Below are 25,494 nucleotides of genomic sequence, written 5' to 3'. Positions count from 1 at the left end.
GCTTCCTGACCTGCATACAGGTTTCTCAGGAGGCAGGTCAAGTGGTCTGGTATTCCCATCTCTTGAAGAATTTTCCACAGTTTGTGGTGATCTACACAGTAAAGGCTTTGGTGTAGTCAATAAAGCAGAAATAGATGTTTTTTTGGAACTCTCTTGCTTTTTTGATCATCCAACGGATATTGGCAATTTGATCTCTGGTTCCTCTGCCTTTTCTAAAACCAACTTGAACATCTGGAAGTTCACAGTTCAAGGACTGTTGAAGCCTGGCTTGGAGAATTTTGAGCATTACTTTGCTGGCGTGTGAGATGAGTGCAATTGTGCCATAGTCTGAGCATTCTTTGGCATTGCCTTTCTTTAGGATTGGAATGAAAAATGACCTTTCCCAGTCCTATGGCCACTGCTGAGTTTTCCAAATGTGCTGGCATATTGAGTGCAGCACTTTCACAGCATCATCTTTTAGGATTTGAAATAGCTGTTGAATAGAAAGTACTTGAATAGAAAGTCATATTTTGTTTTCTAAAATCTGTTGCTTCTCAGATGGTACTAGTGTAAAGAACCGGCCTGCCAGTGCAGGAGATCTAAGAGTTGCAGGTTCAATCCTTGTGTTGAGAATATCCCCTGTAGGGGGGCATGGGAACCCACTCCAGTATTCTTGTCTGGAAAATTCCATGGACAGAGGATCCTGGCGGGCTATAATCCATGGGGTTGCAAAGAGTCAGACACAACTAAAGCGACTTAGCATGCACACATAATAAATTAGAGCATTATTTTTAATGAAATTTTATAATTCTGATTTAACATACTTCTGTTTTGGTATTTTTTTCAATATCTGAAGAACAGTTTGCCCTTTCCTGTGTTTTTAATGGAAATATACTTAATATTTTTTTTAGCCAAGTGACATTTTTACATTATTTATTATGTCTTTAGTTTGATAATAATAATAGACCATAGAATGAGATGGGTAAGGAAAACTGAACACCTGCAAAATAGGTTTCCACATAGTAAACAGATTGTATAGTTTTAAACTGAAGTAAAGTTTGTGCCAGAGATGGGAAAAACTTAATAGCCTGGGGATGAAAACCTAAATAGCCTGAAGATGAAGTCTCAATAGTAAGTTGTCATCTTGGATGAAAAAAATGACTAAATGTTGAACTGACTAGTAAAGTCCATCTCTTGATTGCTAGTTGCAAGAAAACTATTCCCCTGTAAATTCTCTCCCTATTTGTATTTTATTTTTGTCTAAGCTAATGAAAGGATCACCTTAATTAAGGTAAGTTTTTTTATTTTAACTTGTCATATATATATATATATGAAGTTGAACTATATAAACTGCTGGTATTTGCCCATTTTTTGACCAACAACTTAGTTAGTTTTCAGTGGAAATATATATGAATTGTAGAATTAAAAAATATTTATATTTCAATTATACAGCAGTATAATTTGAGATCTGTAACATTACAAAGTGATCACTCCCCAGAGGGTCACATCTGTCACCATACTGTTGACCCCTTGAATGCCTTGCACCCATCCTCCAGGCCCCTTCCCCTCTGTTAGCTACTGGTCTGTTCCCTGTAACTATGTATTTATTTTTGTTTTATTTAGTTTTATATTCCACATATGAATGAATTCATACATTATTTGTCGTTTTATTTCTGACATTTCACTCAGCATAATACCCTCAGTTCCATCCATGTCATCTCAGTTGGCAAGATTTCATTGTTTTTATCTAGTTGATTAGTATCATTGTGGGTATATCTGTATCTTTATCTCTATTTGTACCTATATGCCAGATCTTTTTTATTCATTCATCATTCATTAATGGACATTTTCCCTATCTTGGCTATTGTAAATAATGCTCCAGTGAACATAGGGATACATATATCTTTTTGAATTAGGTTTTCATATTCTTTATATATATATATATACCCAGTAGTTACAATAGCTGGAGAATATGGTAGTTCTATTCTTAAGTTTTTGAGGAATCTCTGTACTGTTTTTCATAATAGCTGCACCAATTTACAATCCCACTAACAGTATTTGAGTGTTCCCTTTCCTCTATATCCTCTCCAGTACTTGTTATTTTTTTACTTTTTGATAAAGCCATTCTAACAGATGTAAGATGATGTTGTGGCTTTCATTTGCATTTCTGTAGTAATTAGTGATGTTGAACATCTTTTCATGTGATTTTTGACCATCTGTATGTCTTTAGAAATTTGTATATTGAGTTTATTTTCCCATTTTTTAATTGGACTGTATTTCTTGTTGTTGTTGAGCTATGAGTTCTATAAAGATTTTAAATATTAACTCTTTATCAGATATATGATTTGCAAACATCTTCTTCCATTCAGTAGAATGCCTTTTTGTTTGCCTTTTTGTTTTAATGATGATTTCCTTTGCTGTGCAAAAGCTTTTTAGTTTGATATAGTCCCATTGTTTACTTTTGCTTTTGTTTCCCTTCCTTTTGGAGTTAGATCCAAAAATCATCACTAAGACAGAAGTTGATGAGATTACCTCTTGTGCTTTTTTCCAGGAATTTTATGGTTTCAGGTCTTACATTCAAGTCTTTATAAACTGTTTTGTGGTAATTTTTGTGTGTACTTTAAGATAGTGGTTCAGTTTCATCCCTTTGTCTGTAGCTGTCCAGTTTTCCCAACACCACTTATTGAAGAGAGAGTCCTTTCTCCATTGTATTATATATTCTTTGCTTCTTCATCATAAATTAACTCTTTATTGACCAGGAGAGTTTTGCAGAAACTAATTCCTGTGGCCAGTGATTTGTTATGTAAGTGAATATTGAAAAGTCTCTGGTCAATAATGTTTGGGTAACAAAAGATGTTTTAATATGTCTCTGTTCAATAATGTGATAACTGTCCACATATGTGTAGATTATTTTCTGGGCTCTTAATTATGTTTCATTGACCTGCGTGTCTGCTTTTGGGCCACTGCCATTTTGTTTTGATTACTATAGCTTTGTAGTGTAGTTTGAAATCAAGATCATGGTATCTCTGACTCTGTTGTCTTTCAAGATTGTTTTGGCTATTTGGGATCTTTTGTGGTTCCATACAGACTTTAGAATTGTTTTTTCTAGTTCTGTGAAATATTCCATGGGAATATTTGATAGGGATTCGTCTGCCTGCAATGTGGGAGACCTGGATTCGATTCCTGGGTCAGGAAGATCCCCTGGAGAAGGAAATGGCAACCCACTCCAGTACCTTTGCCTGGAAAATCCCATGGACGGAGGAGCCTGGTAGGCTACTGTATTGATTTAATATCCTGGAACTTTGCTGAATTCATTGAGTAGATCTGATTTTTTTTTGGTGGGGTCTTTAGGGGTTTCTCAATATAGTATCATGTCATCTGCAAACCATGACAGTTTTACATCTTTGTTTCTAATTTGAATCTTATTTAATTTCCTTGCCTAATTGCTGCAGCTAGGACTTTAAATACTTTTTTGAATAAAAGTGGTGAGAGTGGACATCCTTGTTTTATTTCTGATCTTAGAAGAATAGCATTGAGCTTTTCACTGTTGGCTATGGTGTTAGCTGTAGGTCTGTCATATATAGCCTTTAGTATGTTGAAGTATATTCCCTCTATCCTTGGACAGAGGAGACTGGCAGGCTATGGTCCCTAGGGTCACAATGAGTAGCATGTGACTGAAGCGACTTAGCACACAGGCATGTTCCCTCTACACCCACTTTATTGAGAGTTTTTATGGTAAGTGAATCTTCAATTTTATTAAAAGCTTTTTCTGCACTGAGATGATCATATTTTTATCCTTTATTTTGTTAGTGTGATGTATAACGTAGATTTTAGATGTAGAACCATCCTTGGTCCCTGGAGTAAATCCCACTTGATTGTGGTGTATAATCCTTTTAATGTATTGTCAAATTCAGTTTGCTAATACGTTGTTGAAGATTTTTACCTCTATGTTCATCAGGGATATTGGCCTGTATACAGGTTTTCTTTTTGATGTTGTCCTTGTCTGGTTTTGGTGTCTGGGTAATGCTGGCATCATAAAAAGTGTTTGGAAGCATTCCTTCCTGTTCACTTTTTTTTTTTTTTGGCGGGTGAGGGGAAAGAGTTTGAGAAGCATGCATGTATGCTAAATCACTTCAGTCATGTCTGACTCTTTGCAACCCTGTGTACTATAGCCTGCTGGGGCCTCTATCCACTGGATTCTCCAGGCAAGAATATTGGAGTGGGTTGCCATGCTCTCCTCCAGAGGATCTTCCTGACTCAAGAATTGAACCCTTGTCTCTTATGTCTGGTGCATTGGTAGGCAGTTCTTTACCACTAGTACCACCTGGGATGCCTGAGTTTGAGAAGGATAGTTATTAAATCTTTTTCAAATATTTAGGATGATTCACCAGTGAAGCCGTGTGGTCTAGGCCTTTTGTTTATTGGGAGGTTTTTGATCAGTATTCAGTCTCCTTGCTAGTAATCAGTCTATTCAGCTTTTCTGTATCTTCACTATTCCATCTTGGTAGAGTATATGTTTTATCTGTTTCTTCTAGGTTGTCCAATTTGTTGGCATATTATTGTTCATAGTATTCTCTTACCATTCTTTGCATTTTTGTGGTATCAGTTATAATTTCTCTTTATTTCTGATTTTATTTGACTCCTCTTGCTTTTTTTCTTGCTTTGTCTAAAGGCTTGTCAATTTTATTTTTCTTGTTAAAGAACCAACTCTTAGTTTCATTGATCTTTTCTATTGTCTTTTTACCTTTACATACTGTTCATGGGGTTCTCAAGGCAAGAATATTGAAGTGGTTTACCATTCCCTTTTCCAGTGGATCATGTTATTTCAGAGAATGAGATAGTTGGATGGTCAGCATCACTGACTCAATGGACATGAGTTTGAGCAAACTCCAGGAGATAGTGAAAGACAGGGAAGCCTGCTGTGCTGCAGTTTATGGGGTCTCAAGGAGTCCGACATGACTTAGTGACTGAACAACTGTCTTTTTAATTTCTATTTCATTTATTTGTGCACTGATCTTATTATTTTCTTCTATCTACTAACTTTGGACTTTGATTTGTTCTTCTTTTTCTAGTTCCTTAGAATTAAAATTAGATTTCTGTTATTTCTTGGAGTAGTCCTGTACTGCTGTTGACTTCCCTCTTACAACTACATTTGCTGCATCTCAAAGACTTCAGTATGTAATATTTCTGTTTTTCTTTGTCTCTGTGTATTTTTTTTTAATTTTACTTTTGATTTCTTCAATGACCCACTGGTTGTTTGGTAGCGTATTGTAAATAATTCTCACATTTTTATTGGTTTTTTGGTTCAGTTTTCTTCTTGTAATTGATTTCTGTTTTCATACCATTGTGACTGGGAAAGATGCTTAATATGATCTCAATCTTCTTAAATTTATCATTTAATTTATTTTTTAATTGGAGGAAAATTGCTTTACAATGTTGTGTTAATTTCTACCATATAACAGCACAAATCAGTCATAATTATATATGTACTGGGTACATTCCACAATTCTACATTTTTACTACCCCCACCACATTTTATGTTTCTGGATGTCATATTTGCATCTTTTTATTTATGTTCCCTTAGAAAATTATTGTATTTTTAGCTAATTTTACTTCTTTTGTCTCTTAAGCTTTATGGTAGCTTTATAAGTGCTTGATTGGCTACCTTCTTTTTTTAAATTTTTAATTAATTAATTTATTTTAATTGGAGGATAATTGCTTTACAATGTTGTGAGGGTTTTTGCCATACATCAGCATGAATTGGCCACAGGTATACATGTGTCCCCCACATCCTGAACCTCCCTCTGACTTCCCTCCCCACCCTATCCCTCTGGGTTGTCCCAGACCACTGGCTTTGGCTACCCTGCTTTATGTATCAATCTTGCCCTGGCCATCTGTTTTACATATAGTAATATCCATGTTTTAATACTATTCTCTCAAGTCATCCCATTCTCCCCTTCTTCCACTGAGTCCAAAAGTCTGTTCTTTACATCTGTGTCTCCTTTGCTGTCCTGCATATAGGATCGTTGGTACCTTTTTCCTAAATTTCATATATATGTGTAAATATCAGTATTTGTCTTTCTCTTTCTGCCTTGCTTCACTCTGTATATTAAGCTCCAGGTTTATCTACCTCATTAGAACTGTCTCAAATGCATTCCTTTTTATAGCTGAGTAATATTCCATGGTGTGTTATGTACCACAACTTCCTTGTCCATTCATCTGCCGATGGACATGAGGGTTGTTTCCATGTCCTAGCTACTGTAAATAGTGCTGCAGTGAACATTAGGGTACATGTGTCTCTTTCAGTTCTGGTTTCCTCAGGGTGTATCTTGCTTACGTTTTCCCATGAGATTTTTACTTCTGTGTGTTTTCTTATCAGTTACTGTTGTTTTTTTCAACTTAGGGAATTCCCTGTAACATTTCTTTTAAGTCCACTTTAGTGGTGATAAACTTCTTTGCTGTGCTGTGCTTAGTGGCTCATTTGTGTCCGACTCTTTTGTGATCCCCGTGGACTGTAGTCCTCCAGGATCCTCTGTCCATGGGGATTCTCCAGGCAAGAATACCGGAGTGGGTAGCCATGCCCTCTTCTAGGGGATCTTCCCAACCCAGGGATCAAACCCAGGTCTCCTGTATTGCAGGCAGATTCTTTACAGTCTGAGCCACCAAGGAAGCTAACTTCTTGAGCTTTTGCTTATTTGGAAAACCTTTACCTCATCTTTAATTTTGAATGACAAACTTGCTGATTAGAGAAATATTGGTTGGAAAATTTTTCCTTTTAGCATTTAAATATGCTATGCCATTCACTTACGGCCTGTACAGTTTCTTCTGAGAAATCTGCTGGAAGCTTTATAAGTTTTTTTTTTTTTTTTGTATATAATAAGTTGTTTTTCTCTTATTGCTTTTAGGGTTCTCTCTTAGTCCTTACTCTTACCATTTTAATTATAATGTGTCATGGTGTGGTTCTCCTTGGTGTCATCTTACTTGGAAGTCTCTTGACTTCCTAGACCTGGATGTCTGTTTCCTTCCCCAGTCTGGGCAAGTTTTTCAGCCATTATTTTTTCAGATAAGTTTTCTGACCCTTTCTCTTGTCTTTCCCTTCTGAAACTTCTATAATGTGAACATAATTCCACTTCATGTTGTCTTAGAAATCCTTTGAGGTTTATTCACTTTTTAAAATTCTTTTTTCTTTTTGCTGCTTTTTCTAGGTGATGTCCATGTTTTTCTTCCAGTTCATTGATTCTTTCTTACGTTTCATCCAATCTGCTGTTGAATCCCTGAAGTATACTTTTCAATGAGTTATAACTGCTGTTGAGTACTTTCTTATATTTTCTTTCTTTTTGTTGAGGATTTCACTGTATTCATTCATTCTGCTCCTGAGTTTGGTGAATATATTTATGACTGTTACTTTAAACTCTTTATCAGGTTGGTTGCTTATCTCTGTTTCATCAAGGTCTTTTTTTAGAGCATTTGTCTCATTATTTGGTTTTGAAATGTGTTCCTTTGTCTCTTCATTTAGCCCGACTCTCTGTTTGTCTAAATGTGTTAGGTGAAACAGCTATCTCTCTCAGTCTTAAAGGAGTGTTCTTTATAAGATGTGATCCATGTGGCCTGGAAGCACGGTCTTCCCTGGCCACCAGAACCAGGTGCTCACAGGCTGTTCCTCATGTGGACTCTGCATGCCCTCCAGTTGTGATGGGACCTTCGCTGGTTCGTGGGGAGGATGGAGTGTGGTGCACTTGTCCGGCTTGGTTTTGATGTTAGAAATCTGTTTTGAATCTTTATATCTTACTGTGGTATATTCAGATGTTATTGCTTATTTCTAAATGTCTAGACAGAACTTTAAAAATCTTTAGAAGTAGTGAACAGTTTAGTTTGAGAATGCATTAGAGTCATCAGAAATATTATTTTTGAAATATTGGAAGATGATGTGCAAAGAACCATTTAAGATGATATATTATTGGTGAGAAAGTGGCCAGTAATACCTACAGAGAGTAGGGTTGTTGTGAGGATTGACTGAAGTAATTTATATGATGTTTTGTCATAGTGCTTGGCACTTAAAATGCTACCAGTATATAATAGTTAACATTGTGGCATTCTGACTGTGCTTTTTTTGCAATAAAGGTATTGCAAATACCTTGATATACCAAATATCTTGATATATTTTTTGATGATGTACCAAAAAATGGTGATGATACCATCTAGTGTAAACAAACAGACAAAAAAATCCATTGAAATAAAGCAATATTGAGTAAGTCATAGTTTGAAGAAGCAGAGCCTATGATTTCTGCTTTGTTCTAAGGTTACTTAGAGCTTCTGCATTCTTAGAATACTTCATTGGTGCCACATTTCTGGCACATCTCATATTCTAATTTGTTTGTTACCTCTCTTAATTAGTTTACATACTGTTAGTGAGCAGTGGTCACTGTTATCCACACAACTCTTAATAGAGGGTGGATCAAATAAATGTTTTTGACCAAATGATCCATGTCAGGTTTAACTCTTAAGAGTTGGTGGGTGTCTTTTGTTGTAGTATGTGTTTAACAGGATGCAAGTGCTAATTTAAATACAGGTGTTGTATAGTTAGTGTAAAGTCTTCTGAGATGTCTTTCTGATTATCGTTCTTTACTAATTTTGAGGTAACAAGTTGTGTTTGTTTTCTAGAGCTGCCATACCAGAATTCCACAGGTAGCATGGTTTAAACAACAGAAATTTATTTTCTCACAGTTCTGGAGGGTGAAACTCTGAAGATCAGAGTGCCAGCAGGGTTGGTTTATCCTCAGGCCTCTCTTCTCTGCTTGCAAATGGACACCTTCTTGCTATGTCCTCACATAGCTTTTTCTCTGCTTGCATGCCCCTGGTGTGTCTTTCTCTTCTTATAAGGACATTGTTCTATTATATTAGGGTTCCAGCTTTATGACTTTATTTAACTTTAATTACCTCCTTAAAAGTCCTGTTTTCAAATGCAGTTACTTTGTGGATTCAGGCTTTAACATATGAATTTTGAGGAGACGCAGTTCAGTCCATGACAAGGTGATTGTAAAAAACACAAGATTTGTATTTAGGAAGTATAAGTTCTGTCAGCTTTTGTGCTATTGGAGGCAGTCCTGTAATTTCTTTAAGCATCTCTTTTCTCACCTATAAAGTAGTGACAATAATTAATTAATGTTAAAAATGCTTATGTGAAATTGTGGTTATTATGGTATTTGATCCACATTTCAAACTGTTTATTTCAGAATTTTCTTTTGACAAGAAGGTAACAAAATGAGTGTTATTTCTCAGTAAGTTAAAGTGAAATAAAGGATGCTATTAATACCTTCACGGTTTAGATTAGAGGTTGCATTTGGGCAACCCATGGGCCAGAAACAGCTTCTAGAATGGTTCTTGGCTTATACAGTGCTTAAAAGTTTTAGATTAGTTTTCAACTTTTAAAAGTTAGTTGAATTCACATAAAAAAATCTGTATTTCCAACCTAGTCTCATTCTAAGCATGGTAGTAATATTCCAGCACTGAGCTGCAAGGTTGCTACAAAGGATATGGTTTTTCCATTAATCCACAATCCCTGTTGTGTCTGCACGTTGGATATTACTATTTATCATCTTATTTGTGCAGGTGCTGAGGGAAATATATTATTACTTTTAACAAACATGTATTAAAAATAGGAAAATGGAAGATATGCTGTCAGGACCACATGTTTGAGAAAAAATAATGACAATATAGTTGATTGTAAAAATGAGTAGTAGTCCATTATATCTGTTAAGAGAATACACTTTAATGTGCTGGCCTGCTTTGCTGATTCCCTGTATCCACTGACCCCTGCTGGCTTTGTGTTTTCCATTTCTGTTGTTGATGAAAACTGGTCTGTTAAGGATAAATGTAGTCAAATGAAAAGTAAGTACCTATATTTATAAACAAGTGGCAATAAAGACAGTTGACAAAGTTGAATGAAAGCAGTGTGACATGCTTTAGATATTCTATTTTGCCTTTCTTATTCCTAGTGTTTGATCTTTTAAGTCTATCCATTGGCAAAAATTTATTATGGCTCACACTGATTTAGGATCTTAAATTTTTTTTAATTTTCTGATAGTATAAAAGTTTTGTTTTGAAATTGTTTGCCTTAATTATAAAGGTCTACCTATCTTTTCAGGTCTTCTAGAATATCTACTTAATGTTCTCGTTGCTTTTTTAGCCACCACTTTAACTATGTGCTGAGTTGTTACTAACCCCGAATAGGGAATTACTTTCCCCCATTCCGTCTCTATAATACCAAATTCTACTTTTCCCTGAGGACTAGTTGAATATCACCTCTTCTGTACTTATTTATCTTTTACTTATTTATAAGAATTTTTAATTAAATATGCTACATGTCAATTAAAGTATAATTGACATACAGTGTGATATATTGAATACACACACACACAGACTCTTCACTTAATATTGCATTATTAAATTTGGAGCTTTTTCTCTCAGAAAAATGATTTTGAAAGTCAATTTTATTATTCATCCCTCCCCACTGTCCCTGTTAAATTTGAAAGAAAGTGGTATATTTTATCCATCATATTTGAACTCTCAGTACATTGACTTGTTTTCTGAGAATGACATCCTTCCACATTATGACAATAAAATAATCACACTCAGAAATTTAATATATAACTTATATATAAATTTTCCCAGTTGTCCCAATAATGTCCTTTATAGCAGTTTTTTCTTTCACTTTTTTTCCTGCAATCACTTGTAGACATGTATCACACGTTGCATTGAATTTTTATGTATATTTATTCTCCTTTAATGTTCTTGTATTTAGGTACATATGGTACACCCCCATGATTAGATTCAGGTTAATCATTTTTGGCAAGAATATTACAGAAGAAGTATTATGTTCTTTTCAGTGCATCACATCAGGAGGTACACAGTTGATTAAGGTGGTGTCTACCAGATTTCTCCACTGTTTTTCACCTGTTGGTTTTAGAATTGATTGATGATTCTTTCCTGAATCGTGTATTAGTATGGTGATTATAAACTAGTGATTTTTCTATCTTTACCATTTGATTCACATTGATTGGTTGGCATTGTTCTAAAAGAAGAAATTTACTTTTCTCCCTTTCCTTTTTTTTTTGTCTCAGTGTTGGCACTTATATATATATATATTTTAATATACAGCAGGTTATAGTCCATTCTCATCTTTCATTTTAATTCTCCATTTGTTCCAAATTTGGTTAGTGGGAGTCTCATCCATTGTCCTCAGAAGTGTCTATGTCAATTCTGAGCATTTCATTTGTTTTCTCGCACAGGACTGGTTCACTCCAGGTTTTGCCCCAGCCCCAGCATTAGCTATTTTGTCAAAGAGTTCTTGTTCCTTTTACTGGAGCATGGTATTTAGAAACCAAGATATGGGCATTGAGTATGCTCCTTTTGTGGACAGAATTAAGAAATATACGTACTACACTGACAGAGATATTTTTATAAATTGTAAGTTAAATCTGATGCTTCTAATTTAAACCTGATATCATAGTTCTTCCTCTTCTATTGCATATTTATGTGTCTGAGAATTCTGGTTCCCAGAGTATTAAAATATTTACTCTTTTGCCTAATCATAATGCCCAAAATAGTTTCAGAATTTCTATGCATATATCACTAAAAGCAGTAAACTTACTAAGTTCAAGGTTTCTTTGCTGTTCTTTTCATCTTAAATACGGTGGAGCTATACTGTTCAAAGTGTTTTGTTCAGATGTTTCTTGGCTACTTTAGTTTCTCATGTGTGCTCGTTATCCAATTTATATATTCGGACACGACTGAGCGACTTCACTTTCACTTTTCCCTTTCATGCACTGGAGAAGGAAATGGCAACCCACTCCTGTGTTCTTGCCTGGAGAATCCCAGGGACGGCGGAGCCTGGTGGGCTGCCGTCTATGGGGTCGCACAGAGTCGGACACGACTGAAGCAACTTAGCAGCAGCAGCAGCAGCAGGCTCATTTATTTCTTCTTGTGTAATTTTGGGAGGTTCCCTATCCATGTGAATTTAATTGTTTGACTATATAAAATATGAACATGATTCAAAAGGCAGAATTATATAAGACAGTATGTTCACTGAAATCCCGCTGTTCTCTTTATCTCTCCCTCCTGATCTTACCCACCCTTTGTAAGTAATCAATATTGTGAATTTGTGTTTGTGGCATCTGTACATACTCTTTCTCGTACCTTATATAACATTAACAGTGTAATGCATATATATGTTTTGTACTTTGTTTTTTCTTTTGAAAATATATCCTGAAAATAATAATTTTTATATCAGTTCCTGGAAATTATTCTCATTCTATTTTTACTACTAAATTGTACTCCATTTTTGAATGTACCATAGTTCATTCAGCTAATCTCCTGTATGTAGGAATTTAATGATTTCCAGTCTTTTCCTGTGAAAGTATAGTGTTTTCTGTTATAGAGCTATTTTAATTAACTCAACAAAATACTAACAACACCAGGTACTGGCAGGGTGCAGAACAACTGTGCACTTGCTGTGAAAATGCAAAATGGTTCAGTCAGTTTGGAAAAGAGCCTGTTAGTGAATTTATGAAGTTGAACATACACTTACCATATGACCCAGCAGTCTCTCTCCTAGGAATTTACCCATTATGTTTACACAGTGACATCTACCTGAATTTTTATAGCAACTTTATTCATACATTGCAGAAAGTAGAAGCAACCCAAGTATCCTTCAGTGAGTGAAGAGATAAATGAACCATGGTATATCCATAATTAGAGTGTCACTTTGAAGTAAAAAGAAGTAAACTATAGATACATGAAAGAACACAAATCAATCTCAAATGCATTATGCTGAATGAAAGAATCCAGATTTAAAGGTTACATATGGTATGAGTCTCTATATGACATTCTTGAAAAGGCAAAACTCTAGGGACAGGAAATGGATCAGTGTTTGGCAAGGGCTGAACATTACGGAATAATTTGACTACAGGGGGCAGGAGGGAAATTTTGGGGGTAGTGGAACCTTCTTTTAAAATCTAGATTGTGACAGTGATTATAAGACTAGATGGAATTTTTTAGAACATAAAGTTGTTCTAGAAGTTGTCACTAGAAAGGATGAATTTTCCTGTATGCAAAATACCTTAAAACTTAAAAACAAAGTTTTTTAGTAAACCCCAAAACCTGAGAATTGTTTTATATATAGTTGGAGATGTTTCTTCAGGTTAGGTTTCTAGATTGCTGATTCAAGGGATAAATGCATGTGTAGACTTGTTGGATAATGTGGAATTCTGCTCTATAGAGGTTGAACCATTTTCTACACCTCCCCACTACCAGCCATGTATGAGATGCTTATTTTCTTACAGCTTCTTTCAGGGAGAATTTTGTTAAGTTTTTGATTTTTTGCCAGTTGCATAAATGAAAAATAGTATCTCTGTATAGTTTTAATTTGCATTCCTATTACTTTGCGTGAAATGTGGTATCTGAGAAGTTTGAGAGGCATTTGTATTTTTCTCCCCAGTAAGCTATCTGTTCATTTTTTTACCTATTTTTTTCCCTTCAATTTTTATGATTTGCTTATATATTAGGGATATTAGTTCTTTACTTATAGTAAGATTTTCTTCTACCTACTTTTGATCAGCTTAACTTTTCCTCCTCTTAGAACTTTTATATTTAATACCACATTCATGCTAAATTTCCTTTTTGCCTGATAGCTTAGAGTTTCTGAGCATACAGTCTCTCTCTCTCTCTCTTCAGTCACTAAGTTGTGTCCGACTCTTGTGACCCCATAGACTGTAACCTGCCAGGCTCCTCCATCCATGGGATTCTCCAGGCAAGAATACTGGAGTGAGTTGCCCTTTCCTTCTCCACGGGATCTTCCTGATCCAGGAATCGAACCGGGTCTCCTACACTGCAGGCAGATTCTTTACCAACTGAGCTATGAGGGAAGTCCTAGCATACAGTAGACCATTGTTAAAGATCAGTTGAATTTTTATTTCCTAAGTGTTCAGGTTCAAGCAGAGAATTCTTAAAGGACTCTCATTTGATTTGGTTGCAAGGTTTTTTGTAATGCCTTAATAAGGAGAAATGCTGTTATCTTTCTTGATTTTTTTCTGTTTAGTGCAAACACTTGAATAAATTAAGTGGTAATCTACTTAGGGATTTTGCTGGAAGAAGTTGAATAATTTGTGAGATGCTCAATAGTAAAATACTATAGTTTTAGGGTAGGGCCCTGGTCAGGGTATTCTTGTGTGTTCAAAGGCTTAGAATGTTTTTTATACTTTTACTCACTCTAGTCACTTAGAATCCTATCTTCTAGTTTGTTGGTGTGTCTGTGGTGTCAGTCCAGCTCTATTAGAGCTTATGTCCAAATGAATTCTACCCTTTTTTTCTCTGAAATTTGTAAGTCAAGTAGTTCAGAAATGCACACTGGTAAAAAATGTTTGCCAGGTACTTCTTGGCATCTGGACATAATATAGGCAGTCACAATTGATCTTCTGAATTCAAAGGCAGTGGCCCTTTAGCTATCATTTGTTATTTTCTCTCTTGAGAAAGATACCTGGTACATTTTAGTGACTTGAAATCCAAGTAATTTTCAGAAAAAGGTACCAAGTCCCTACATTCATTTATCAATACCAAAAAACCAAAGTACCAAAATTCTTCAAAAAAGAGTTCATGAAAAAAAAAATGGTGTGTGTGTGTGTGTGTGTGTATCTCCTGGGCCGACCTAGAGGGAAAGCAGGTAGATTTATCAGATTGTTACCTGCAGATACTCTTTCCCCCATCTCCGTTCACTAGTGAGCTTTAAAGTTGTGGAGAGAACTAAATTCTAACTCCTTTTTTTTTTTTTTTTTTGAGGGGGAATGTTGTATTATAAAAATATTAAATGAATATATCTGATAAAGCTTGAGTGTCATTATTTTAAAATAAAAATTTCCTTTAAAAAAACTAAATCATTTTCCTTATCATTTATGAGACTAACTTATCCACTAACCTTTCCATTTTCAGAGATTTTCTTTGACTTGAACTAAGATATATTAGAAAAGAAGAAAAACATATCATAAAACCAGATCCTGATGTTTTGCAAGAATTTTCATAATGAGAAATACTCTTTCTTTTCTTCTTGATATCTAATATTCCCATTTCTCCCCTGAATCTTTATATCTTATCTAATGTATGTTGTGTACAGAGGTTCATAGACTATTTTTTTCTAGGTGCTTTTCATTAGTCCTATTTATAAATTAGCTTTTCTTATTTTGTAATATCCTCTGTCTCCAGACTCTTTTTGCCATCTATGTAGTGGCATCATGTGACAGCTGGTGTATTGATGGATACAATGGTATTTAGCAACAAATAGTCTGTACACAATAATTAGGAATAATTGCTTTGAGTAAAGCTGTTAATTTTTATCATAGGTATGTAAGATTGAAACAGTCAAATTAGCCTTATATGTTGGTATCTAATGGCACATGATCTCTGGTGGGTATGTGAATGTATAATTGTTGAATATAGTTGTTGCCTCTATGATAACTCTCTGTGGATGTTGTAGGCCAGTCATCCATAGATTATTTTAATGGCTTATTATCATCTGTTAATTTAAAATATATCCAAGTTTTCTTAATTTCATGGGCTTCCCAAATGGTGCTAGTGGTAAAGAACCCACCTGCCAATGTAGAAGACTTAAGAGATGCAGGTTCCATCCCTGGGTTGGGAAAATCCCCAAGAGAAGGGAATGGCAACCCACTCCAGGATTCTTGCCTGCAGAACCCCATGGACAGAGGAGCCTGGAGGGCTGTGGTTCATAGGATTGCATAGAGTTGGACATGATTGAAGCGACTTAGGACTAGCACTCTCTTAATTTATATAATATTATATTGTGCTCTCCTTACCTGCCACCTTACCTGCTTCCTGAGAAATCTGTATGCAGGTCAAGAAGCAACAGTTAGAACCAGACAGGGAACAATGGACTGGTTCAAAATTGGGAAAGGAGTACATCAAGGCTGTGTATTGTCACTCTGCTTATTTAATTTATATGCAGAGTACATCATGTAAAATGCTGGGCTGGATGAAGGAAAGGTGAAATCAAGATTGGTGGGAGAAATATCAGTAACTTCAGATATGCAGATAACACTAACCTTATGGCAGAAAGTGAAGAGGAATTAAAGAGCCTCTTGATGAAAGTGAAAGAGGAGAGTGAAAAAGCTGACTTTTCAACATTCAGTAAATGAAGATCATGGCATCTGGTCCCATCACTTCATGACAGGTAGGTGGAGAAACAATGGAAACAGTGACAGACTTTATTTTCTTGGGCTCCAAATCACTGCAGATGGTGACTACAGCCATGAAATTAAATAATGCTTGCTTCTTGGAAGAAGAGCTATGACAAACCTAGAAAGCTCGTTAAAAAGCAGAGCCATTAAATTGCCAACAAAGGTCCATTGAATCAAAGCTATGGTTTTTCCAGTAGTCATGTATGGATGTGAGAGTTGGACCATAAAGAAGGTGAGCGCCGAAGAATTGATGCTTTTAAACTGTGGTGTTGAAGAAGGCTCTTCAGAGTCCCTAGGGCTTCAAGGAGATCAAAACAGTCAATCCTAAAGAAAATTAGTCCTGAATATTCATTGGAAGGACTGATGCTGAAGCTGAAGCTCCAGTACTTTGGCCACCTGATGCGATGAGCTGACTCATTAGAAAAGACCCTGTTGCTGGGAAAGATTGAGGGCAGGGGGAGAAAGAGACAACAGAGGATGAGATGGTTGGATGTCATCACATACTCAATGAACATGAGTTTGAGCAAGGTCCGGGAGATGGTGGACAGGGAATCCTGGTGTGCTGCGGTCCATGGGGTTGCAAAGAGTTGGACATGACTGAGTGACTGAAAAACAACAAATAGTGTGCTCTCAGGCATAGGTTTCTTGGTTGCGTGTGTGTGTTAAGTCACTTCAGTTGTGTCTGACTCTTTGCGAACCTATGGACTGTCACCCACCAGGGTCCTCTGTCCATGGGATTCTAGGCAAGAATACTGGAGTGGATTACCATGCCCTCCTCCAGGGGATCTTCCTGACCCAGGGATTGAACCCATGTCTTTTATGCCTCTTTCATTGGCAAGTGGGTTCTTTACCACTAGCACCACCTGGGAAGCCCAGATTTCTCAGTTACATAATCTAAAATTTTACCTACTATTTGCTCCTCCCTGACAATAAAGAGGTTTGAAGGGACTCTCTTCAGAAACTATATAGGGAATTGGGCAGCTGCTGTCCTTGGTGATGAAATTATTTCATGTGAATTCTTAAGGAAAACAACTAGTTAAAAAAGTGGAATAATCTTAAGTGTATTGTTTGTGACTACTGTTGGTATGAAGATAGATCTGTTTGAACTAGAAAAATACAGACTGCAGTATCTTAATGTCTTGAGTTCCTGACTGCCATGCAGAGGAAATGTTTAACTATTTTAATCATGTTTCTATCTCTCAGAAAGAAAGCCCTTATGAAAGGAAATGACAGCGTCCTACCACAAAGTTATCTCTTATCAGTTATAGTCTTAGTCGATAATGATTTGTCAAACTTGGACATGTGTAAAATGCAAGGGCTGTGTTATTTACTTTGGAAAGGAAAAATTAGATGAAGCTGATAAAGACGGGGTCATGGCTTTTGTTAGGAGACAGAAACCATTAAAGGCAGTCATTGTTAGCTTAGGAAAGTGTCCTTGGAACCCTCCCTCTGTCGCAGCTGAAACCTAAACCTGCTTGAATCATTCTTTGCAACTTGAGGGGAGGGAGGGACAACTGAGGAGAAGAATGAAGACAGCTCTGACAGAGATTTAGCATTTTAAATGGGGAGCAAAATGTGGACCTTGAAGCAGACTATTTATTTGAGTCAGGAAACACTGCCTTTTGTTCTGGTACTCACTCCCATTTATTTAGGTTTTTTAAAGTTCATTTCTTATCCTTCCAAACGTGTAGCATTCCTTCACGTACAGTGTATGTTGCTCTCCTCCTTTCACCTTTCTGTAGATGTGATTCTTTTTCATTAGTGGAAGCAGAGAAAACACATTTAGCTCAAAGCCACATGAGTCAGTGCATGCTTTACATACCTTTCTTCTCACAGCACTCTTCTGGTTTCCTCACAGTGTTCCTAGTGTTCCTCACAGAAGGGAGCATGGAGGAAAAATGATTTCTAAATAGCAGACTATTTGGAGGGTGGAAGTAAAGTTTGTGAACTTAAGCCCCATACTGCTCCTTTTTATCTTGATTTCTGTGTACCACCTTCAAGGCAGGAAAGCATCTCCTTAGGAGGACTTAACTGGATTATGATTTCAGAGGCTAAGAAATAGCATTGACAGTCCTACGTCAGAGTACTTTAAACAGTTAGAAGCTGAATGTGATGATGTCAAGACAACCTCACAGAGGATGATTTGGTTGTAAATATTTGGTGGAGATGAGAGGAAAGGCCTTTGTCTCTTCTCTAATTATTTAGTTATTATTCTCGTCTCTATTTTTTAGTTGGTCCAGAAAAACCAGTCTTCTCATGCCATTAGTAAAGGGCCCCATTAGGTTATTTGTCACAGATTTCTTGCGAAATTGTCCCCTAAGGTGGGATGTTCATTCTTTAAGGATGGGTCTGACATGTGAAAGGGCTAAGACTCTGAGCAATGGCTAGAAGCTGTTTCCTTTTGAATGAAACTATGGCTTTGAGTTCAAAGCAAACCAAAATAAACTGTATGAAGAACATAGAAACAAAGTTGTGATTAAATTTGTTGTTTAAAATTAAGTAGAATTTTCTTAATATTTTTAAAGGTATATATTTCTAAAAATAACTTTATAATCATTAATTCTAAATAAAAGGAAAAAGTTTAACTTTCCATACGGATCAAAGTAACTTTTTTATGCATTTCTTTTCTTGTCTTTTTCATGTACACATGTAATTTTTAGGTAATTTAAATACTATTGTAAATATAATTTTATGGGAATTTTCTGTGTTTCTTGTTTTGAAATTGTTTTTCACTTAGCTACAGTTTTCACTAGTAGGCTCTGATTTTCTGGAAAAATAAAGTAAATTTCCTTGAAATCTCCACTTCAGAATCAAAGAGGAGCGACTGTAAAGGTACTTTAATGTTGTAGTCATTTCAAAGAAGAGTGGCTGTAATGATCACCTAGTGCCCCTTTTTGTGTTAAGATGAAAATGAATGTCCGTTTGTATTCTTAAAGTTAGAATTTTTACATGCTTTTTAGTCATACTTTTCTTTACCTACATGGTGCCTGTCCGTGAAATGTTTTCCTTAGTAATTTGGCAGTGCTCACTAACTCTTCTAGATTTTTTTTTTTTTTTTTTTAAGTAAAACTATGCTTTGGCCATGGTGTAGGATCTTGAGCACCTTATCAGTCTTTGGAGTCACAAAAAAGTTTGTTTGGAGTGCTTATAGATATATATTATATTGAGTGAGATTCCCAAGCATAGAGATTTAATTTCTGATCTCATGGATGCAAAGCACATAAACAGAATAGCCAATAAATTTGAACCAATATATAGAGACGTGATGGTTTTGAAGGGAAAATAAGGTGGATATTGTACTATTGAATTGCAGAATGAATAGGTTTCATTAGAAATAGCATCTTGATGAAGAATCAGTTCGCCCGAAGAAGATATGAGGTTTACTTTTATGAAGTAAAGGAAACTGACCTTATAATCACGAATCAGCCCAGTCCAATTTAGATGTGCCTGCTGCTCATATTCAGATGAATCATCCAGTTACTAGTGTTGTACTAAAACGTTTAGTCTTTGTCTTTATTTAGTCTTTAGTTTTTATTTTAGTCTTTATTTTGACTGCTGTATTTCTTCATGTAATTTTGTCTTTGCTTTTTTGTTCTGTTTTGCTTAATACTTGCTTTTCAGTGTTTCCTTTTATTCTTATTAAATTTATTTAGGTCAACTAATATTTTCTTTTTTCAGATGAGGAAATTGAGGTGAAAGTAAATTGTGACTTATTCATCATCACTATTGTAATGAATCAGTTTTAGCACTATGACTATATTGCAGTTCTTACTTGAAATTTTTTGTTTTGCTTTCCTTTTTTGATGTCTAGGATTAATCTGTATGCATTTTTCATACAATAATTTGTTGATACTCTAGGTTTGATTTTTCCATTCATTATCTTATTTTTAAAAATATCATCTCCTCTCTCTTCTTGGAGTATTTCTGTATTTGACTGCATGCTGGCTTAAATATTCACAGATTCTAATGCACTTTCCTGCTTTTTTTCTGCAGCCTCCAAATGTATCTCTAAAAGCATATGCAAGACCAGAGGCACCTGTTACTCTTCTCTGTTATCTGTTCTTCAGTTCTGTGTCCCAACCTTGGTGATAACCTCACTGTTTTTTTAATCTATGACTAAAATGCTAACACTAGGTTTCTTGAAGCATACTTTGTTTTGTTTTAACACTTTAGTATTAAAAATGAGTGCTGTTACTCTTGACAGCTTTGTTTGAATATTTTGTGACAATTTTGGTTGTTTTGCAGGTACCTGGGGCCCAAGATTTGGTTGATTTCTCTCCTGTTTATCGATGTCTACACATATATTCTGTCTTGGTGAGTCTTTGGCTTTGCCTAATACAACTCTATATTGAATTCAAATCTCTGCTTTCTCATATTTGATAGTTTTTCAGCTTATATTATTAAGGAATAAGAAACTATTATTAAGGAGTTGTTATTGTTATTCAGTCACTAAGTTGTGTCTGACTCTTGAGACCCCATGGACTGTAGCACACCAGGCTCCTCTGTCCTCCACTATCTCCCGGAGTTTGCTCAAATTCATGTCTGTTGAGCCAGTGATTCTGTTTAACCATCTCATCCTCTGCTGTTCCCTTCTGCTTTTTTAAAGGAGTATCAGTTATTAAAAAATAATCTTTTCATTTCTTTTTGAATCTTTTATTTATCTTTGCCGTGTCATATGTGGTAGCTAGTAACATTAATTTCTATCAGTCATCAACAGATTATTAGATTATAGCTAAAAATAGTGACACACAAATTTGAATTTCTACTGTTAATTTAAAAATGTGGTACTCATATAACAATAGCCTATCTTTAAATATTAAAATAAGATTTTTTTATTCCTGATGGTAATTACTCCTTTGTCATGTAACACATATGGAAAGAGGAACTTCTCTGAGGAGAAATACTGTGGATATCAATATCATTCTAAGAAGGCGCTTTATCCTTCTTGGTAGTATACCTACATGCAGACACACAGATGCATACAATCAGTAAAAATTTAAACTCTAAAGTATCATCAAAGACAAATTGATGAAAAAAGTCCATTATCAATACATTTTATAGCAAAATTCAGTGAATCTTCTATCAGGTTTTCAGCCTATTTGAATATGTCTTCTTGCCTAGTGTGTTATCTATATGCTTTCCTTATATATTTACCATAGTATCATTACTCCAGATAGTTTGGGTAGACTTTATAGCCTGAAGTGTTTTTGGTAACCTTCAGTAGCTTGAGAAAAGAACTGATAGCTTCTTCTCCTCTTCTTCCTCCTCTCTCTTGTTGCTGTCTGCTTCCCTCTCCCCCTCTCCCTCTTTTCTCACTCTCTATTCCTTTTCTCTGTTCATCGTTCTTTTGTATAAAAATGGGGCTTCCCTGGTGGCTCAGCTGGTAAAGAATCCACCTGCAATGCCAGAGACCTGGGTTTGATCCCTGGGTTGGGACGATCCCCTGGAGAAGGGAAAGGCTACCCACTCCAGTATTCTGGCCTGAAGAATTCCATGGAATTCTCCAGGGAGTATAGTCCATGGGGTCACAAAGAGTTGGATGTGACTGAAGCAAGATATAGATAAAATTGTATCAAAACATCTAAAATAAGTTGACTGCTTCTTTTTAATATCATGTGTGTGAAAGTTGCTCAGTTGTGTCCAACTCTGCGACCGCATGGACTGTAGCCTGCCAGGCTCCTTCGTCCATGGAATTCTGCAGGCAAGAATATTGGAGTTGGTAGCTATTCCCTTCTCCAGGGGATCTTCACAACCCAGGGATCGAACCCAGGTCTTCCTCATTGCAGTCATATGCTTTACCATCTGAGCCACCAGGAGAATTAAATAAATTATATACATCTTAGTTTGTGACATGTTTTTTTTTTGTCATTTCATATAAGGTCCCCTGTTGTATTGCATTTTATCATGGTTTTTCCATTCATCCCCTGTCCATAACTCCACTGGTCTCTCATCCCCAATTATACTAACTCTGTTATGTTTAACATACAATCATGGTTATGTTTTTGTTTTTGAAAAGTATATAGTAACTTTGTATTTGATTTTAACTTATTCAAATAGTATTGTCTTATGGACCTAGTTCTGTTTCTTATATCTTTTGTTTAGTACTATTTTTAATATCTGTTCCTCATTATAGTTTGTATACTTAGTTCATTGCCTCCTGCTTATATGTGATAGTTAATTGATCCCATTAGTATTTGCTGTGTTTTAATTTTCTATTACTTTAGTGTGTGTTAGTCACTCAGTTGTGTCTGACTCTTTGTGACTCCATGGAGTGTGGCCCACCAGGCTTCTCTGTCCATGGGATTCTCCAGGCAAGAATGCTGGAATGGATTGCCATTCCCTTCAATCAACTCTTAAATTGCCTAATATATTCTGTTGTAACAAATAAATACCCTCTTATGGAGTTGTAAGTTTCTATACTTTAGGTATGAAATTCTTGGTTGTAAGGTATATGTATAATATTTAATTTTGCCAATTTATAATTTCTGATAACCTGATGGATATTGATATCATTTTAATTTGTGTTTCTCTGATTACTGGTAACATTATGCTTCTCTCTTTGAACTTACTAATCCTTTAAGATTTTTCTTCTCTGAACTGCCTACTTTTAGTCTTTGTTCAATTTTTTATCGGATATCTTGTTTTTGTCTTTTCTGTTTGCTGGAAAGAGACATTTCAGGCATTCTTCCAATATTGTAGATACTAACAGTTTAGGATATTGCAAATATCTTTTTTCCAGTTCACCACCAGATTCTAAACTATGTCTGTGTTAACTTTCATGAAATATAAATCTTTGATTTTAATATAATTAAGTCAATCAGCAGTAACCTTATAATCTGTACTTTTTGAGTTTTGTTATTTGAAAAATCCCTCTCTCTGCCAGGTCATAGGGCGTTCCTTTTCCTTTACCTTTAACATTTTACCATTCACATTGTAATTTTGATTCATCTTGTTTTCACTGTTGTATATAGTATGAGATAGGAGTCCAACTTAATTTTTTTTTCTGTGTGGTGAATTCACTTTTACTAATCCCATCTATTACATAATCTGAACCTTACTCAGTAATTCCTGGTAGTACTTCTGGCATCCACTAAATATTCATATTTGTATGAATCTGTTTATGTCTCAGCTCTATAATTTGTTATATTTGATTTTGTAATATACCTACATATATAGTAAAAGAAGTGCTTTTTCATTTTTCCTCTTTTAAATTGCTTTCACTATTTATAGATCTTTATTTTTCCATATGTATTTTATGATCAGTTTGAGTTTATATGAAATAAGTCCTAGAATTTTTATTTGAATAAGTTGAATTTATAGATAAGTTTTGGGAAGAAGTGATCACTTTATAATGCTAAGTCATCCTATTTGTGGAAGAATAAGGTCTACTTTAAAGTTATTTAATTAAGCTTTATTTTTCTCTGTTAATAGTCTTGGGGACTTTTTGTTTAGTTACTAGCAGAACACTTAGTTTTTGTTGCTATTTTCTGCTTTAATTTCTAAAATTATTGCTGATATTGAGAAACACTATTGGTTTTTATAAGTTAACCTATATCTGGCAATCTGCTCAATTCTTTTGTTAGTTATTATAGTTTGTTTTTTGGTTTATGATAGGTTTTCCATGTAGTTGATCATAGTATATGCAGATATTTACTTTATTTCTTTTCTTCCTAACCATTTATCTCTGTTCTTTCTGTTGTGATGTTGTATTGACCAGGATCATCATTACTTTGCTGTTCAGTAAAGTGATAATGGATATCCTTCTCTGATTTCTAAATTCAAAGAGAGAGTATCTAAAGTTTCTCCATTAACTGATGTTTGCAATAGGATTTTGGTAAATATTCTTTATCTAGTTATTCCTAGACTTATAATTTTTTATAAAAACATAAAAGAGTATTGAATTTTATTGAATTTGTTTTCCAAATATATTGATAAAATGCTGTGATTTTTATTCTTTAATTCATGAAGGTGATGGCTTTCATTGGTAGATACTTTTGATATTAAACAATTCTTTTATTCTTAGATAAATCCAACTTGTTAAGGATGTAAATCACTGCCTTTCTTTAACTCCCTGTGGAATTTTACTTCTTTTTGTCTATTTATTTTTAATATTTTTTGTATTTATGTGTATGGCTATGAGTAACACAGGCCTCGTGTTGTTCTTACTCTTCTTCTTTTTTTTGGTATTTTCCTATGTGGTTTGTAAGTCAGTGTTATTTTAACCTCATTAGAATTGTTGAACATCCTTCCCTTTTTTCTGTCTTATGAAATGATTTATATAACATAAAAGTTATCTATTTATTGAAAGTTGAGTAGAAATCACATTCAGTAATATGCATTTTTCATTTAACACATACTTCTTCCTCCTTTTTCCCATATTATCTTACTTCTGTGACCCACTCCAGTATCCTTATCTGGAAAATTCCATGGACAGAGAAGTCTGCTGGGCTATAGTCCACAGGGTCACAAGAGTCAGACATGACTGAGTGACTAAGAGCATATGGTTCATGATTTTGTTTACTCTCTTCAATAGTATGTATGGCTAAAGAACCATATTTGCTCATATAAAATTTTAAGTTTTATTATAAACCTCATAATTGTAAAATCAAATGAATATTTCCTCATAAAGTATATGAAAATGGGTAGTTTGTTTAATTTAATATTATATCCTCAGTACCAACAAGAGTTCTTGGTGTAGATACTCAATAAATATTAGTTGAATGAATAGATAAATAAGTGGTACCTGAAGATGGATAGGGCTTCCCTGGTGGCTCAATCAAGGACTTATGCTTTTACAAAATCATAATCTGTCAGGAAGTAAGGTACAACATTTGAATGACGATAATATGACAGCACTGTATCTTATCACTGTGTATATGCTAGTGCCTCAAGTGAGAAATCTAGTAGTGATTCATAAGAGTACTAAAGTAATTTATTTGCTAGTAGTGCTGTTAAGCAAGTCACCCAGACCTCAGCTTTCTCATATATAAAATGTTATAATAATGCTCAGTTGTGTCTTAGTTTTTGGGACCCCATGGACTGTAGCCTGTCAGACTCCTCTGTCCATGGAATTCTCTGGGCAAGAATATTGAAGTTGGTAGCCATTCACTTCTCCAGGAGATCTTCCCAACCTGAGGATTGAACCCAGGTCCTCTGCATTGCAGGCAGATTCTTTACCATCTGAGCCACCAGAGAAGCCCAATAATTACCTACTTAGTACAGTTATGGTATGGTATGAATGTTGCCTGGCTTAATGCATAGTTGGCATTTA

General features: G+C 35.1%; 1 protein-coding gene across 10 annotated transcripts in view; it reads left to right on the top strand.

The window, feature by feature from the left end:
• EXOC6B (exocyst complex component 6B) overlaps positions 1–25,494 on the top strand; it is a 760,794-nt gene that overhangs the window by 377,456 nt on the left and 357,844 nt on the right. For 9 of the 10 annotated variants that reach the window (XM_081482978.1, XM_081482980.1, XM_081482979.1 and 6 more), the window contains one exon: positions 20,469–20,537. The exons of the other annotated variant lie outside the window; for it this stretch is intronic. In XM_081482978.1, the coding sequence (XP_081339104.1) occupies positions 20,469–20,537 (69 nt within the window). The remainder of the gene's footprint in view (positions 1–20,468; positions 20,538–25,494) is intronic. 10 annotated transcript variants of the gene reach the window in all.

The sequence above is a fragment of the Giraffa tippelskirchi genome, chromosome 4 (genome assembly GCF_054371585.1).
Source record: "Giraffa tippelskirchi isolate mGirTip1 chromosome 4, T2T-mGirTip1v1.2.pri, whole genome shotgun sequence".
Taxonomy (NCBI): Eukaryota; Metazoa; Chordata; class Mammalia; order Artiodactyla; family Giraffidae; genus Giraffa; species Giraffa tippelskirchi.
Note: the sequence above shows the minus strand (reverse complement) of the source record. Positions and strands in the feature narration are given on the sequence as shown.